This window comes from Saccostrea echinata, unplaced genomic scaffold, assembly GCF_033153115.1.
Source record: "Saccostrea echinata isolate AGI-Se365-2 ecotype Australia unplaced genomic scaffold, CSIRO_AGI_Sech_v1 ptg000003l, whole genome shotgun sequence".
Taxonomy (NCBI): Eukaryota; Metazoa; Mollusca; class Bivalvia; order Ostreida; family Ostreidae; genus Saccostrea; species Saccostrea echinata.
Genome location: NW_026889752.1, coordinates 4,730,001 through 4,746,221, shown reverse-complemented (window position 1 = coordinate 4,746,221; position 16,221 = coordinate 4,730,001). Strand labels below are relative to the sequence as shown.

The 16,221-nt window shown below is 32.9% G+C and overlaps 1 protein-coding gene across 6 annotated transcripts in view; it reads right to left on the bottom strand.

Moving 5' to 3' along the window:
- Positions 1-16,221, bottom strand: part of LOC133178528 (uncharacterized) — a 34,892-nt gene that overhangs the window by 15,341 nt on the left and 3,330 nt on the right. For 3 of the 6 annotated variants that reach the window (XR_009719988.1, XM_061313220.1, XM_061313219.1), the window contains exons 2-4: positions 10,583-10,723; positions 8,342-8,453; positions 4,577-4,594 (exon numbers count right to left, since the gene is read on the bottom strand). Coding sequence is in view for 5 of the 6 variants with exons in the window: in XM_061313220.1 (XP_061169204.1) it covers positions 4,577-4,594; positions 8,342-8,453; positions 10,583-10,723 (271 nt within the window). In the remaining variant the exon portion in view is untranslated. The remainder of the gene's footprint in view (positions 1-4,576; positions 4,595-8,341; positions 8,454-10,582; positions 10,724-16,221) is intronic. The other 3 variants (XM_061313223.1, XM_061313221.1, XM_061313222.1) reach the window with 2 other exon arrangements.

Sequence of the window (16,221 nt, the reverse complement as noted above, 5' to 3'; positions counted from 1 at the left end):
TATGACAATAAAAAAGTTGTACACAGAAAAGAACAAGACAAGGAATATCGTACTTCCTGATTGCACCCATTGAAATTTCAACAAATCTGTGGAATTAAACACTTCATGTAAATGCTTTATTCCAAAGAAGTATAAAAAAGTGTAAATAAATGTCTATTTTTCAATTAATCCTTATAAAAACTTATGTTTCCTTTTTTTTAATAAATACTAATAAAATTGCATGGAGACTAGTAAAAGTAAAGAAACACTTGTCTGGCCAGACTAATTCCTTAACTGTTAGTGTTGAACCCTGTATGAAGAAATTCATTACGTAATTAGACAAGATGGAGTACAAAATGAGGAAAAAATAAATTCAAGGTCATAGACAAGGTCTAACTAAAAAAATTATGGCACTTTTTAATATGGAAATGTTACTTTGAAATTGATTTAAAGCTAAAAGACCTCTATGGACCTCCATCAGACCTCGGTATCATTAGGGGTGATTTACAGACTTCTTATAGGGTACCAGACTACCAGTGTACCATATTTGATGGCTGTAAAGCAGCTGGTTCTCAAGATATTGAGCTGACAATAACTTTTTATTTCTAGTTTCTATGTTGTTGGATCCTTGCCCTTGGACTTTAAAATCAAGAGGTCATCTCCCTGAGGAAACCAATGTCTGCGAAGCATTTAGAGTTTTTATTTAAATTTAGCATTTAGCTCACCTTAGCACATTGGCTAGAAAGAAGCAGAAATCAGTTCAGTATTGAACGGTGTGTGCTTGTGGGGGGGGGGGGGGGTGGGTGGGGGGGGGGGGGACTTTAATTTACACTACCTCAGGATGCTTCCATATCAATATTACTAATCATGGCTTTGCTGTTCTTAAAAAGAATAATTTTCAAGATTTCCACCCTATGTTTTCGTATGTAAAACTCTGATCTCTCAATGTGGCCCCACCCTACCCACCCTAAATTTGGACAAATTTGAATCTACACTACCTGAGGATGCTTCTATATTAATATGACTAATCATGGCTTTGCTGTTCTTGAGCAGAAGATGATTCTTATATATTCTTATGCAAAACTTTGACCTTCTGCTGTGCCCCCCTACAACTGGGGTCATAATATGAACAAACTTGATTCTACAATACTTAAGGTTGCTTCAGTATAAATATGACAAAAAATGGCTTAATTGTTCTTGAGAAGAAGATTTTTATGATATTTCCATTGTAACGTGTATGATCTGGTTCTTACAAGGGATATATAGATTTTCCTGAGTAAATGATTGGAATGATTATTAAGACTGTCTGAGGGTATATCACACAGTACTTAAATTTTCTCTTATCTAGAGATAGGGACTGGTTAAGCTACTACTTGCACTGTCTCCCCTAGGTTCTCATTGATAGATAAGAACCAGGTGTTTCAATCTTCTTCAGATTTCTTACACCCAGAACTTAACATCAATTTCTAAGGATACTTGCCACTGGTGTTTTATAACTTTCTACTTTTATTCTGCTCTTACCCTTAAGGGACAAAATTCTCTAATAGGACCAAATTCTCTATCCTTAAATGTCCATCACATACATTATACTCTGATATTAATTTTAAAGCATTTTACAGTAGAAAAGGATTAACCAAGAGAAAGTTTCAAAAATGTAATTAACTAAACAGTAATTAATCAAGAAAGATTGCATTGAAGTCTTTGGGGACAAACATTTTTTTTTAATAAAAATTCAAATAATAAGAACATCAATAAATACTGTGGTGGAAAGATGCACTAAAATGTTAGAAATAGAATGACAATTGAAAAACAAGTTTTTTCACCAGATAAGTTTTTTTTGTAAATTGATTTATTTAAATTAAAAACAGAGGGAGATAACTCTTACTCTTAATTCAAGGTCAAAAATTAGGACACATCCCACCCTTAAATGCTAACAGTAAAAAAATGGGAATTATGTCTAAATATCCTGAGTATTCAACACCTACAAATCTGTTATATATTCAATTTCATTGAATCTGTTGCTATTAGGGATGGAATACCTTAATTTCTTTATTGCTGATTCAACATCCAACTTCTTAACACTATCAACATTCAAGGTCATAAATTAGGATGCATCCCACCCTTACATGCTAACAGGAATAAATGGGAATCATGTCTAAATATACTGAGTATTCGACACCTTCACATCTGTTATGTATTTAATTTCATTGAATCTGTTGCTATTAGGGATGGAATACCTTAACTTCATTTTTGCTGATTCAACATCCAACTTCTTCAGTTGGTTTCTGAATGCCTGACTTTCCCCCTTTGGTTTGGCCAGTCCATTCCAAGGGTTTTGAGGTCATTCGATAATTTGAAGTCTTCAATGCATTTTAATCAAATGCCCCTTAACCATTACACCTAAATTCCTATGCAAAACTTTGATCTACTGTTTTCCCCCCGTCCTACCCCAGGGGGTCATGATTTGAACAAACTTGAATCTACACTACCTAAGAATACTTCTATATTAATATGACTAATAATGGCTTAGCTGTTCTGGAGAAGAAGACTTTTAAAGATATTTCCTATATAATCCTATGGTAAACTTTGACCCCCCATGTTGTGGTCCTGCCCTACCCCCAGGGGTCATGATTGGAACAAACTTAATTCTACACTACCTGAGGATCCTTCTACTATAATATGTTTTATCATGGCTTTGCTGTTCTTAAGAAAAAATTTTTAAAAAAATTCCTATATATTCCCATGTAAAACTTCGACCCCCTCTTGTGGCCACTCCCTAACCCCGTGGAGTTATGATATGAACAAACTATAATCTAAAGTATGTAATGAAGCTTTCATACAAGTTTCATCCTTTCTTGCCAAGTGGTTCTTGAGAAGAAGATTTTTAAAAGATGCCACCAAAAGAACAAGGTACAGTTTCAATACAAATCTGGCCCTGTGTTTTTTTTTCAAAATATGAAAGTGATGAAAAGAAATTCAAATTCATGCTTTCTAAAATGTTGAAACTCCATGCTTTAAGATCAAACAAATCATTTTTTATCTCACCTCCTAAATGCTAATTGTGATGTCATAAAATCATGCATTTTCCCGTATTTTATTAAAAAGTTGCTCAAGACATCAATTTTCAGTGAAATTTTCTTTCAGATAATATAGACCACATGCATTGCCCACAAAGATTTTGAGAAATGTGATCTTTCAACAACATATCTGAATACTGAAGTTAGCGATGGCTGTGGACACTATTTTCTCAAGGAAAATTCCCCCTGAAATGAGTCATTTTGAGGCTTTTTCTGCTTAAAATGTAGAAAAATTCAAAATTAATGATGTCATATTTGCAGAATGGTCCTCCTTCATGCCATATTCTTTCATGAATTATCACATTCATATACTCAGCTCATATTTGTGCCAATTTCAAAACTTTTTTAAAACATTACATTTTTAGGGCACAATAAAGCCAAAACCATACCTTCTTTTCATGAATTCTTAATTATCTCCCCTAAAAAGTGGGAGCAGCACTTCCTGTGAAGAAACATAAATCCCCTTCACCCAGGATGCTTTGTGGTAAGTTTGGTTCAAATTGGCCCAGTGATTCTTGAGAAGAAGTTGAAAATGTGAAAAGTTTACGGACTACAGACGACAGATGGATGCTGGCCACTCTTTGATTTGAAAAGCTCACTTGAACCTTCAGCTCAGGTGAGCTGAAAAGTGTTTTTAAAATAGTAGGCAGACAAAAACAGCTTTTATATTTCAAACAACTATTCTCGACCTTAGAGGTTATCCTGCAACATTCATGAAAATACAGACTTTATTTCATAACTATCTTTCTATGCATCATAAAAATCTAAATTTATTTCTTACTAAAATTTAATGCTGAATTTTAAGGAAAAAGTGCTAAATTTGTGTGTCACTAAAAATTCCACATAAATGGTATATTCCTATGTCTAGAGTAGTCTGACCCTTATTTTTTGATCTTGTATCTTCAAAATCTTCAGGGGACTTTTACTCTAAGTCTTTATGGGTAACCAGTTTATAAAGTTTGATATCTGTCAAGCAAAGGGTTTTCAGGATTTTGAATGATCAATATCTTCCTATGTCCATTGACATTTGGGCTTGTGACCTGAAATTCAATTAGTCATATACTCTTTAAAGGGATTAGTTTGATGTCTGCTAAGCAAAGGTTACCAAGACATACTGAATGAACAATACCTTCCTATGTCCAAGATGTCTAGCACCGTTTAACCCATGAACATTGACCTTGTGACCTCAGAACCTACAGTGGTCATCTTCCCCAAGGGGTTACCAGTGTGCCATCTACATTAGTGGTGTTAAAATTGTTTAGTTAATAAATGTCAGAAAAATTAGACAGAACACTGTGAATTTCTTGAAAACTGTGCCAACAACAGCAATAGGCGCCTCGTTAATCTAAATTTTAAACATATACTTGCTATGCTATGTATTTTAAAGCTTAAGAGCACATCAAAAAAAAAAAAATTATATAGGCTTTTAAAGAAGCAAAAGAGTAATCTGGATGATCTAATTTCCTTCAGGTGAAAAACGAAGCGCCACCAGTAAAATGCCATTAGTAAAATTGGATTACCTCAACTTTACCAAAAATCTGAAAAGAAACAAACACTTGAAAGCTCACCTGGACTACCACTATTTAAATCTGTGGAGGGTAAAAGAAGAGAAACTGTCTAGGATGATGTAATTAGAGCTTAAATGAGTAAGTTTATTTTAGGAGAACAATTTATATGTTTTCTTACCTGGATCATGTGGATAACTTATTTAATATATTTTTAAAAATCTAAAAATTAATTTCTGCCTTTATACTGATGAGATAAAATTATTCTATGAGCTTATAACACAAAGTCCCAAGGGCCACAATGCTCATCTGAGTAACCATGGCCCTTCTGTAGAACCTGATAAGTGTAAACAAAGTGTCTAGCCACAGCTTGATATGCCTGTCAAATACTGTTCAATTTACATAAACAGTTAAGAGAGCAAGAAAATCATGTCAATCTTCATACAAAGACTTCAATAATTTTTCCACTCCTTATTATGTTTCATGTACATATATCTCCTGTGGTGTAACTATATATTTTAATTTATAACAGATAATACATTATATGATATCGTACGACTCGTCTTAACATGGGCACATAAAAAGAATGATGTGCCATTACCTAGCACTGACATGTCTTGGTCAGAATTTTGCATTCTAACTAGAATGTTCCAAGGAATGCATGTGTCGCCTGCTTTCTAGCTTCATTCAAAATGTAAATAAATCTAAGGCCAAAGTGTTTTACTTTTGGTTTACGATTCCGCCGACCCTAATTTTTACAAATCATGAAAATAAAAATGTCTTTCTTCCGACATATTTTTCCAAATTTTTCTCAGCTGAACTAGTGGCTTTTAAATTTTAGAATGCATCTAAGTCAAATAAGTGCTTATTAATATACAGGTAACTCTTGATGGCTCGAACTTTGATCTCTCGAAGTTCTTGATCGCTCGAAGTGAGTCTCTGGTCCCGAATTTTTCCCCTATATAACTAAGCAAATTTACTCTTGATTTCTCGAACTCTTGATCTCTCGAAACCCTTGATCCCTCGAAGTCAAAATGCAGTCCCGCTATGCATATTCTATTAGATTTTACCCTCGATAGCTCGAAGTGGCTATGTGTATACAAAGGTTATATAATTAGCACCTTTACCTGGACATTTAAATGGCCCCAGGCAGAAGACGCGGGTCTCGAGGAACGGGATGTTTATTCAGGTGACACTTAGGCTGCAAGGTGATAATTGATTTATAATTAATCATTTTTGTCTATATGCTATTAAAAAAATTATCATCGACTGTCTTACGATGATTCAGAGACGGAATGTCAGTGAAAAGTAATAATTGATTACAAGACGAAACACTAACTTAATTTTTATTTCGAGTCAGTGTCAAAGTTAAACGAAATATGAAAAAGCATAAACAGTCTCAATGTCAATATGATGACTATTGTTGGACAAATACTTACAGAACTGCGTTCAATGATCATGTTAATATGGAATTTATAGTCAGTGCTACATGTATGTATACGACGCGGTAAAATGTCGTTTTCATGTAACGAATGCGTAGTATGATGTCCATATTACAAAGAATAAATAAATATACATGAAATGACAATTTACATTTTTTGCTTTACTCAGTTTAATGAAATATTCATCTAAATTACGAAAAAATATCGTTGTTTTATATAAACCACGTGTAAAAGGTTAGCACTGCATGAAAATCATTACATCCGGTAAGACTAATTTTAAAACCTGTCAACAAACCCGGAAAATTCCGGACTCTTGAAAACTCGAACTCTTGATCTCTCGAAGTTTTTCCTCGTTCCCGCGGACTTCGAGGTATCGAGAGTTACCTGTACGTGACCTTTAAAACATTTAGGTGACCGTAAATAAACAAATGTGCAAACCAAATATGGTGGTTCTGTCATACAACAAGGTAATTCTTCACTGAAAGCAATGATACAAACTTAAAGAACTTTTTCAGAATGGAAAAGTGAATAAAATCTTAGATGCATGATACCCTTTCTCCAATTGCAATGTCTCAATTGGCTAAATTCAAACTGTAATATTGGAGATTCTGAGAGTGCATGCCCAACCATGACCTAGCAGACACAGATACACCTATAGGTGAATAGTTTGGCCAATTTTGGTGTTGAGAGATACATCTTTGTTGAAGTAACGCTGACTGGTATTTCACTGGATAAATTCAAATATGTATATAGCATTTGTTAATTTATAGAAGTAAATTCAATATAAAAATCTCTGCAAATTTGATACTCAATAGAGATTAAAGCCATTTGAATTACTAAGTAAATAATTAGCATTGCCTACTGTGCAGGTACATAACAAAAATTTAAAGAAGGACTTGATTGAGAAATTATTAGGCTTTTGTGCCGCAGGTTGAACAAATTTGATAGCTGAATGATCAAATTATTATAACCTTTTTTTCAACAACTACTTTTAATATTGTTAAACAATTAAGTTGTATTTTTCTTCAATCTAAGTTAAACTTAAATTTGGACCCTATTTTTAGTTTGTGGGGATACCGAGGTTTATAACACATCACTGAAGAGCTCATAAAGAAGTTGAACATCATGAACCAAGCACTGATTAGAACTAAATGAAAATGACATTCAGTCTAAAGTTAGAAATGAATTAAAATTAAATAAAAAGAGTTATGTGATCTAGAACAATAAAGCTTAAAAGTACTATTGGCGTGTATTAATCTATTATTTTTATTAAAATCAACATTGCTGGTATTTTAACATGAAATTGTTGAATCCTATATTATTTTTATTTTTATTTTTCGATCAATCCAATATATTTTTTGGAGACAGAAAATCGTAAATCAAAAAAAATAAAAACTTTGGACTAATAGTGATCAGCTTTCTATTTACCATTAGCATGATAGTTCATGAATGCATTTGCCTGCAAAGAAAAATTGGTATCATGGATAGTACAAGACTGCAATAGAATCTGACAATCAAAGAAAATATGGTTCCCTAACCCCTAAATGAATAATTATAATTGAAATTGTTAAAAATATAACTATTTATCATTTTATTAATATGTGTTTCTTACAATCCTTCAAAAAAGATTTTAGTCTGTCTTTATTGCAATAGTCAGTTTGCACAATTCATTGTGGAAATCTAATCCTGATGTATTTTCATAGTATTTGTGTGGTAACTGAATATCATACAGTTTAAAAGTACAGTATCATGAGCTCATAAACATGTAAAAAGGCTAATTATCAAAATTCTGCCTCTCAAAATTCATAAGTCATAAGTTAATTTACTGCACAGGGTAATTTTTGCAAAGTAGGTCAAAGGTCAAGTGGATTGTAATGCTCAGCCTGGTATTTTTCATAATGTCATATGACAAACAGTGCACATGCTAAAAAGCATAGACTTACCTCTTAAATGTCAAAAATATGCTGTATTGGCACTATGAACAATTTTGAAAAGTTGGAGAGAGTTCAAGGTCAAGGGTCATGAGGATAGTAACCAAGGTAATTTACAAAAGCCATAGTGCCAAGCAATATATGTGCAAAATATCAAATCCATACCTCTTACAGCTTTCGAGATATAGAGTATGGCCGACAGACGCCAGGTAAAATGATCTCTAAATGCTACTCTTTTCTGCATGCTTGTAGGTAAACTATATTATTCACATTGTATCTTCAAGTGTTAGAAAAACACAAAGGCACTGGATGGCACTAAACAGATGGTAAGGAATGGAAAAGGAAAGCAATATACAGTTCACTTGAATCTTTAAGACAGAAATAGTCACAAGATAAAATGTTTTTACCTCTATAACACATAAAACTTTCCCCTCCAAACCATAGCATAATATATCAGGTGCTGAGGAAACAATTTCACCCTTGACCTTCATCTTCTTTATAGCAATATCAGGTTGATGCCTAAAATAAGTGGAAGAGCAATGTAAACATGACTAAATAAAATACACTACTTAATTAGGGCTGATATCTTTGTATTTATAAATGAAATTCTACACAAAAAACTTAAAGTTTTTTTTATTTTGGAGGAAAAAAAATCAGGAATTTCCGGAATTTCATCATTCTGCCATCGGTTTCCATGTTAACACAAAACAAGCATTTCATGTAATTCTAATTAAGTTTTAAATATGGACTTTCATCAAATACCACTTGAGTTGTGCATCAAAAGCCATGAAATTTAATTCTGAAAGACAATATTGACCTGTGACATGTTTAATTTGATCTTGTATACATATTTATTTAGTTCATATCCAAAAAATGCTGTCAGAAAAAATTAAAAAAATAAAATAAAATCATTTTCCTACCTACCTACCCTATTTTTCAAAGGCTGGTAGCAGGAAACAAGACTTTTTTTTTTTGCTCTATCATTTTTGAGGTATCATTTAAAAAAAAGAAAAAGAAGATAATTTAATGAAGACTATCGGTGCTGACAATGCGCTATCGCCTTTGAGAGTTTGGACTGCTAGCCAGACGAGCTTATTTTGGCAAGAGGGCATAGGCGTGCATGAGTCAGCTAGTGCAACACAGTTAGCAACTGGACTCCGAGAAACTGGCAAAGGGTTTGGTTCAGCGATGAGAGCAGATTTTTGCTTCACCATCGAGATGATCGTATGCATATTAAGAGATGACAGAATGAATGTTTTGCCAGGAGTTGTGTGGTAGAAGATGACAAATTCCAAGGAGGCAGTGTTATGATGTAGGGCACAATTTAATACAACCAAAGAACACTGAGACATGATACATGTAAAAATCCTCTAAGACAAGAATATTTTTTCCCTATATTCCTATGTAAAACTTTTATCCCTTACTGTGGCCCTACCCCATTCTTCTGTCACATGATTTGAACAAAATTCATTTGCATTTTATTCATCAGGACTCTGCTGTTTTTTTGAGAAAGGTTTTTTTTCACCTACATCCTCCTTAACATTTTAAAATCTTTTAGTATGATCCTACACTACCCATAGGGGTCATGATTTGAGCAAACTTATATACATGTGCACTACCTGGAAATTTGAACAAATTTCAAAAAGAATTTTTCAACTATTTCAAAACCTTGACTTAAGGAGGTTGGATCCTGCCATCAAAAGTAATGAGAATTTTTTTATCAAGTATATTTTTAGTATTTATACACATAGCTTAATTAAAAATCAAAACAAAAAATGGGGCCAATGCGCTTCTTTTGGCGCTACAGAGCATTTAGTTTGACCTTTTTGCACTGTAAATATGTCTTACACATAAATCAATTTTTAAAGTTTTTCCTCCAATATTTTTTATTCAAATAAATTATGGGAACAAACACAGTCTTATTTCATCTTGAATAGACACATTAAAATTTGTGACAACGAAATTTTTTTTTTATTTACTCCGCATGTTCAATTATTTGACCTTTTTGCACTTAAAAAATTTCATTTTTCTGGCATTAAAAATTTAACAAGCAAAAATATCATTTGAAAGTAATGACATTTTACTGAATTTAAGAAGAACGGTTAAAAGTATCTTACATATTCAGAAAATAAAATAAAAAATGGGGGTCTGTGATGTTAATTTTTAGGTATTACTAAAATAGTGCTAATTTTAAGCTTAAAATAGGGATTTTTTTTTTGATTTTCACAATATATTTGCTATATTTATCAAATATGATGATAGAATTCATGACAGTTTATTTAATATATAATTTAGGACCAGTATAAAACAGTTCACTGCACAAAATAACTCTGTGTGCAGACTACATGTAAAATTAGGAATCCAAACTTAACATACTTTAAATACTTCGAAAGAGAAAAAATGATCATTTTCTTCTTAAAAACCTTCCGCCACAAGATATAGTTCCTCACTTAATGCTTTTGGTATGGAATTTAATAATGGAGTTTTAACTGAATATAGTTTAATTGGCATTGTAGAATCCCAAATTATTGTAAGAATTAAAACTTTATGCAGAATTTTTGAAATATAGGTTAAGATATAAATCTGCTCGAAAGCTCAGAAGCAAACCTCGTTAAGTGAACTAAATATAGTAAATAATGCATATTTACCTGGTGATTATGCCACATATTTTGAGAAAGTCCTCAAATAAAGTTTGAAAGTTGGATTCTGAGACAGAAGCATTCACTTCAATTCCCTCTCTTAAAACAAGTTCCATTTTTTGTTGAAACTCCTCAAAGCGGCATGAACATCTGTTATTATCAAACAAAAATATTATACATTTGCACTTATATGGGCAAGAATTCGTTAATGAAATTTTTGGTGTCAATGTTATTTATCCAGTAAAAAAAAAGAAAAAAAAATAATGCAAATATGGCCATTAACATTGCTTAAATATTAAAGTTAACTTATTTTCATCACCAAATGCAAAATCTTTTCTCAACTTAGAAAAATAACATGAAGGCAGGACAAGTTGTGTGCCCACCATTGAAAACTACAAATGCAAATGTGATATTTCTGCAGAGATTGAGCTTCAGGTCTTATTTATGATATGCCTGAAGAATTATTCTACCTTCGTAGTTATTTATCTATTGAAAAATAGTCCTTTTATCGCTTAAAATGCACATCATGATCAGACATCAGTTCTTTTGTTGAAAAAAATTAAATTGAAAATGGATAAAAGTGCGTAACTTTTCACGTCAGCAAGCATTGTATGTGCGTATTTGCTACAGCAGAACAGAGTTAGAAGCTTGTAACTGGTCTATTTACAATGCATGTTTTACAAGGGTATCAACACTTGGTACTATTTGTGTGTCGTAACGCAACTGACATTTGAAAAATATATCAGGTAAGAAAATACAATTAATTTTCGTGTCAAAACTTGAAAAAAATACAACTATTTTTAAAACAGTTCTCTTGTAAATTTTTAGCAGTTAACCAAATGATAAAAATTTTTACGACATTTTAACCCGAAACCAAATTACGTTGACACGTGACTACTTCGTCTTTCAAACATGGCGGTTACCACTGTTGTCAAGGATGCTAAAAGTGTGGGATCAGGTAAATTTTACCGCACATGCTATGAAGTGTTACGCACAGGTTCTGAGTAAAATAAGGTCTTTGATGATGCTGTTTGATTTACTTTGCAAATTTCTCCAAAAGTAATGATTAGATTTCATATTTAATGTGGTTTGATCCTTGCGAGAGCGCTTTTATTTCGAGGAAAATTTCTGTACGTATCATTGACCCAAACATATTATCCAAGAAAATAGTCTTTGTTACAGTCCCTGAAGCATTCTACTTTCCAACTTGCACGGTGAGTGAACGCTGAACGAACGCAGAGCGAACGGTGAGTGAACGATGTGTGAACGCTGAATGCAACTTGGTGAACGGTAGGTGAACGCAGAACGCGAGCGGAGTGCAAACGCGAGCGCAGAGTGAACGGTGAATGAACGGTGTATGCAAGATGAACGATTTTTTCGGAATGCTCTGATCTTTTTCATGCATTGTTTCTATTCTATTGTATTCTAATGTGAGGCGCAAAATAAATAAATATTCAATAATTGTCCTAAGAAAGATGAAACATGTACATTTATAAAGTAAAACTATTAATTAACTTTCTTACAATATTTTCTGCACATATGTATTATGTTTAAATTCACCTGTTTAATCACATCATTTTTATCGCTGTAAAACATTGTCATTGTTACCGAATGCTGTAGTTTAAAAGATAAAATTATTCTAGTTGTAAAATAAATATGTTATTCTTATTTGATATATAAAACCATTACAAATAATGATTTTCGAAGAGGACATTACTGATTTATAGAATGAATTACAACGGTTGTAACAAACATACATGTATTTCCGTGTTAAGGCAATTCCGTGTAAAATAATGAGAAAAAAAAAATAGAAATATTTTGCGACGGTCTGTGGATGTATTGCATACATATACACTCGTATTTTAAAAATTTAATGCAATAATATATTTATGTGTCAGTGACTTTTTTAGGGCCGATTTGGGACCGAAATTCGGCCCCAGTCCCAATTGAAAATATGCCTGTATTTTCCCAAAATCTAGTGGAAGTTTTCCCAAAGAAAAACTTACAAAATATGTGATCAAATTCAGTTTGTTTATTGCATGTTTTTCAGTGAAGTTCAAGCAGGTTTTGTTGTTCAGCCATGTTGGATTTCTTCATAATTAGATAATTCATACCACTATTGTTCTTGATGCAAGTAATTAGATAATTCATACCAAGAATAGTTTTGATTTGTTATAACAATTGCTTGTTAAAGTAATACAAAGACAAAAACAAAGCTTTTTGACAATGCTTTTTAAGTGACTGGGTTTTCTAGGAGATTCTCAATGTAGCCTTATTGACGCTGAAATTCCCACAATTCTGAGGGCCCCAGCCCCCAGTTCCAAAGTACTGAAAAAAAAAAACACTGTGTGTATTTTCATTTCTTTTATGATTATTTATTAAGCAGACTTCTATACATATCTGTAGACAATTCCCCGAGATTATTCTCGGACAAGATGATACAAAGAAGCATTCATATTATATGTTATAGATTAAAATTTCAGAACTTGATATTTAAGTAATATGTGTCATAGTTTTGATAAAATGGACAAATGAGAGAGAGCTTGAGCTTCCGTTTTACCCCCCCCCCCCCTTTTCCACAAATGTATGTACATGTACATACCTGCAAAAACAAAAATTCTTAATTTTTATCAAAATATGTCATGCAGTAAAACCTTTTTTTATCAACAAATTCATTTTGTTTGACAGTCATAATCGGTTTTTATTTTCCTGCTTCAAGTTCACACGAAGTCCACCTGTTTGTCTGTCAATCAAAATCATTTGACACTGTGCAGGTGTGAAAGTCTCGTTACACCAAAGGTGAAGTGCTACACTGTAGTATATCCAAGAAGTTTTAACATTTTTTATCATTTCTAGATCTGATTCCAACTTTTCCAAAAATTAATAAATAAATAAAATACACTGGGCATGAACACTTGGAATGAATTTGAAACATATACTCCCTGGCCAATTTAAAATACCACCATTGGCACGTGTATATTTTGAACTACTATTGTTTAATGACTTTATTAAGATGAATTTTTTTTTTTAGGCTGAAACTTTTGTGCTACAAAACCTGTTAACTTCTTTTTAGATATTAATTAAGATATACTGGAAATGCTGACTAAATAACCCATATAGGCGAAAGGGGGGGTGGGGGTGGGGGTCTTAATCCTATTGAATGGCAAACATATTAAGTTACTGTGAAGAAAAGAATTCTTTCTCTCTAACAATAGACTTTATGTATGAATTGTAGTGTATTACATTTAAATAAATATTTTTAACCATACTATCAATTTAATTCGCTCCAAAAATATTTAATTAACTGGATATCTGCAGTACTCTTGATAATTCTCAGAACTAGTTCTAATAATGTATTTCTACAGTAATCATGGTAATTGACAAAAACGTGTTAGTAATAAATACTTTTGTAATTTTGCTGCAATTGGTAAATTAATTGACATGGATTATTATCTCTCCATTAACGATTTGTCGTCTTTAACATAACAAAATGTTGCAGTGCTTGAAGTACCTGTATATTGTCCGTATTTAAATTTAATTTTTCAGCATTGTTCTACATATTAGGTACATACTTATAACAACATTTATTTCCAGAGTCATTTAATAAATTAGTATAATAATAAAACATATTGTAGAAATTTTTTTCCCATGAAAATATGATATGTTAATTATTAAATTTCAAATCCTGTAAATCCTTACTTTCAAAAAAGATAAGTCCTTTCACTTCGGAGTTCCGAATGACAGTGAAGACTGAACGATAAGTGAATGCTGAACGCAAGATGAACGCAAAGTGAACGAATGGAGAGTGAACGGTGAACGCTTTGTGAATGGTGAATGCGAGCGCACGGTGAATGCAGAACGCAAAACTGTGAATGGAGAGCGAATGGTGAACGCACGCTAAACAAACGATGAACGAAAGGAACAAGAGGACCAAGGGCCTTGAATTGCTCTTCTGATAAACTGTACATCCTAACACTTCTATTTGAAGCTTCTAAGTATCCTGTATATTTAGATAAACCCGTGAAATTCCAATTCACACTCTGAGAACCCAAGATGATTCTAAGCCAATTAGTACCTGAGAGTTGGTCATGGTGACCTATTTATCACTTGTCATACCTGTGAGTACCCATCAACTAAGTTTGATGATTCTAAGCCAATTAATACCTAGAATATTTTTTTTAAATTATAACGGTTACCATAAAATTTTATAAGTAGGTCAAAGTGACTTACTTTTCTGTTGTACTCCAAGGACCCAAGATGCATCAACTGACAAAGTTTGATGATTCTAGACCAATTAGTACCTGAAATATTTATTTAAAGCCATAAATTTTCAAAAGTAGGTCATGGTGACCTACTTTTCAGTTGTTGTACTCGGAGGACCCAAGATACATCGACTGACAAAGTTTGATGATTCGAAGCCAATTAGTACCCAAAAATATTTAATTAAAGCCATAACTTTTCAAAAGTAGGTCACGGTGACCTACTTTTCAGTCAACCTTCTCTGAGGACCCAAGATGCATCAACTGACAAATTTTGATGATTTTAGGCCAAATAGTACCCGAAAATATTAAATACAGCCATAAAATTTCAAAAACATAGGTCACCGTGATCTACTTTTCAGTTGTCGTACTCCAAGGACCCAAGATGCATCAACTGACAAATTTTGATGATGCTAAGCCAAATAGAACACAAAAATATTAAATACAGCCATAAATTTTCAAAAGTAGGTCACGGTGACCTACTTTTCAGTCAACCTTCTCCGAGGACCCAAGATGCATCAACTGACAAATTTTGATGATTTTAGGCCAAATAGTACCCGAAAATATTAAATACAGCCATAAAATTTCAAAAACATAGGTCACCGTGACCTACTTTTCAGTTGTCGTACTCCAAGGACCCAAGATGCATCAACTGACAAATTTTGATGATGCTAAGCCAAATAGAACACAAAAATATTAAATACAGCCATAAATTTTCAAAAGTAGGTCACGGTGACCTACTTTTCAGTCAACCTTCTCCGAGGACCCAAGATGCATCAACTGACAAATTTTGATGATTTTAGGCCAAATAGTACCCAAAAATATTAAATACAGCCATAAAATTACAAAACAAGAGGCCCATGGGCCACATCGCTCACCTGAGCACATTGGCTAGACTAAGGCACAAATCAGTTCAGTAATGAACGGGGGGGGGGGGGGCTTGAATTTTAAACTACCTGATGATGCTTCCATGTCAATATAACAAATGAATTTGTTGTCCTTGAGAAGATTTTAAAAGAATTTTATCATTTATTTCTTTGTAAAAATTTGATCCCCCATTGTAGCTCCTCCCTATCTCAGGGGTCATCATTTGAACAAACTTGAATCTACATTACCTGAGAAAGCTTCCATATCAATAAGACTAACATAGCTTTTCTGTTTTTGAGAAGAAATTTTTTTTCTATATGTTCTTATATAAACTTTCGATCCCCCATTGGGCCCCACCCTACCCCCGGGGGTCATGATTTGAACAAAATTGAATCTACACTATCTGAGGATGCTTCCATATAAATATGACTCTTCATGGCTTTACTATCCTTCAAAAGAAGATTTTTAAAGATTTTTCCTATATATTTCTATGTCAAACTTTGATCCTCCATTGTGGCCTCG